The sequence below is a fragment of the Eimeria mitis genome, genomic scaffold (assembly GCF_000499745.2).
Source record: "Eimeria mitis Houghton genomic scaffold, Emh_scaff801, whole genome shotgun sequence".
Lineage (NCBI taxonomy): Eukaryota > Apicomplexa > Conoidasida > Eucoccidiorida > Eimeriidae > Eimeria > Eimeria mitis.
This window is the reverse complement of record NW_013575879.1, coordinates 13,184-13,424: the sequence shown is the minus strand read 5'-3', so window position 1 is coordinate 13,424 and position 241 is coordinate 13,184. Positions and strand designations below refer to the sequence as shown.

Sequence of the window (241 nt, the reverse complement as noted above, 5' to 3'; positions counted from 1 at the left end):
CATGCATGCATGCATGCAGGTGTGAACACATTGCATGCATGCATGCATGCATGCATGCAGCCCCATGTATTGTGCATGTCAGGCGAAGAAAGAAGTTTCTGCGTCAACCAGTTTCTTCACTCCGCTGACAGACTCAAGGATGTTGTCCACTGCAGTCTCCATCACCAACCCTACACACACACACACATATATATATATATATATATATATATATATATATATATATATATATATATATATA

General features: G+C 38.6%; 1 protein-coding gene across 1 annotated transcript in view; it reads right to left on the bottom strand.

Annotated features, from left to right (window-relative positions):
• Positions 1–78: 78 nt before the first annotated feature.
• The window catches only part of EMH_0022560 (adaptor-related protein complex 3, sigma 2 subunit, putative), a gene marked incomplete at both ends in the record, with an annotated part of 2,649 nt that continues 2,486 nt past the window's right edge, over positions 79–241 (bottom strand). Inside the window, one exon of the mRNA XM_013501980.1 lies at positions 79–170. Coding sequence (XP_013357434.1) covers positions 79–170 — 92 coding nt within the window. The remainder of the gene's footprint in view (positions 171–241) is intronic.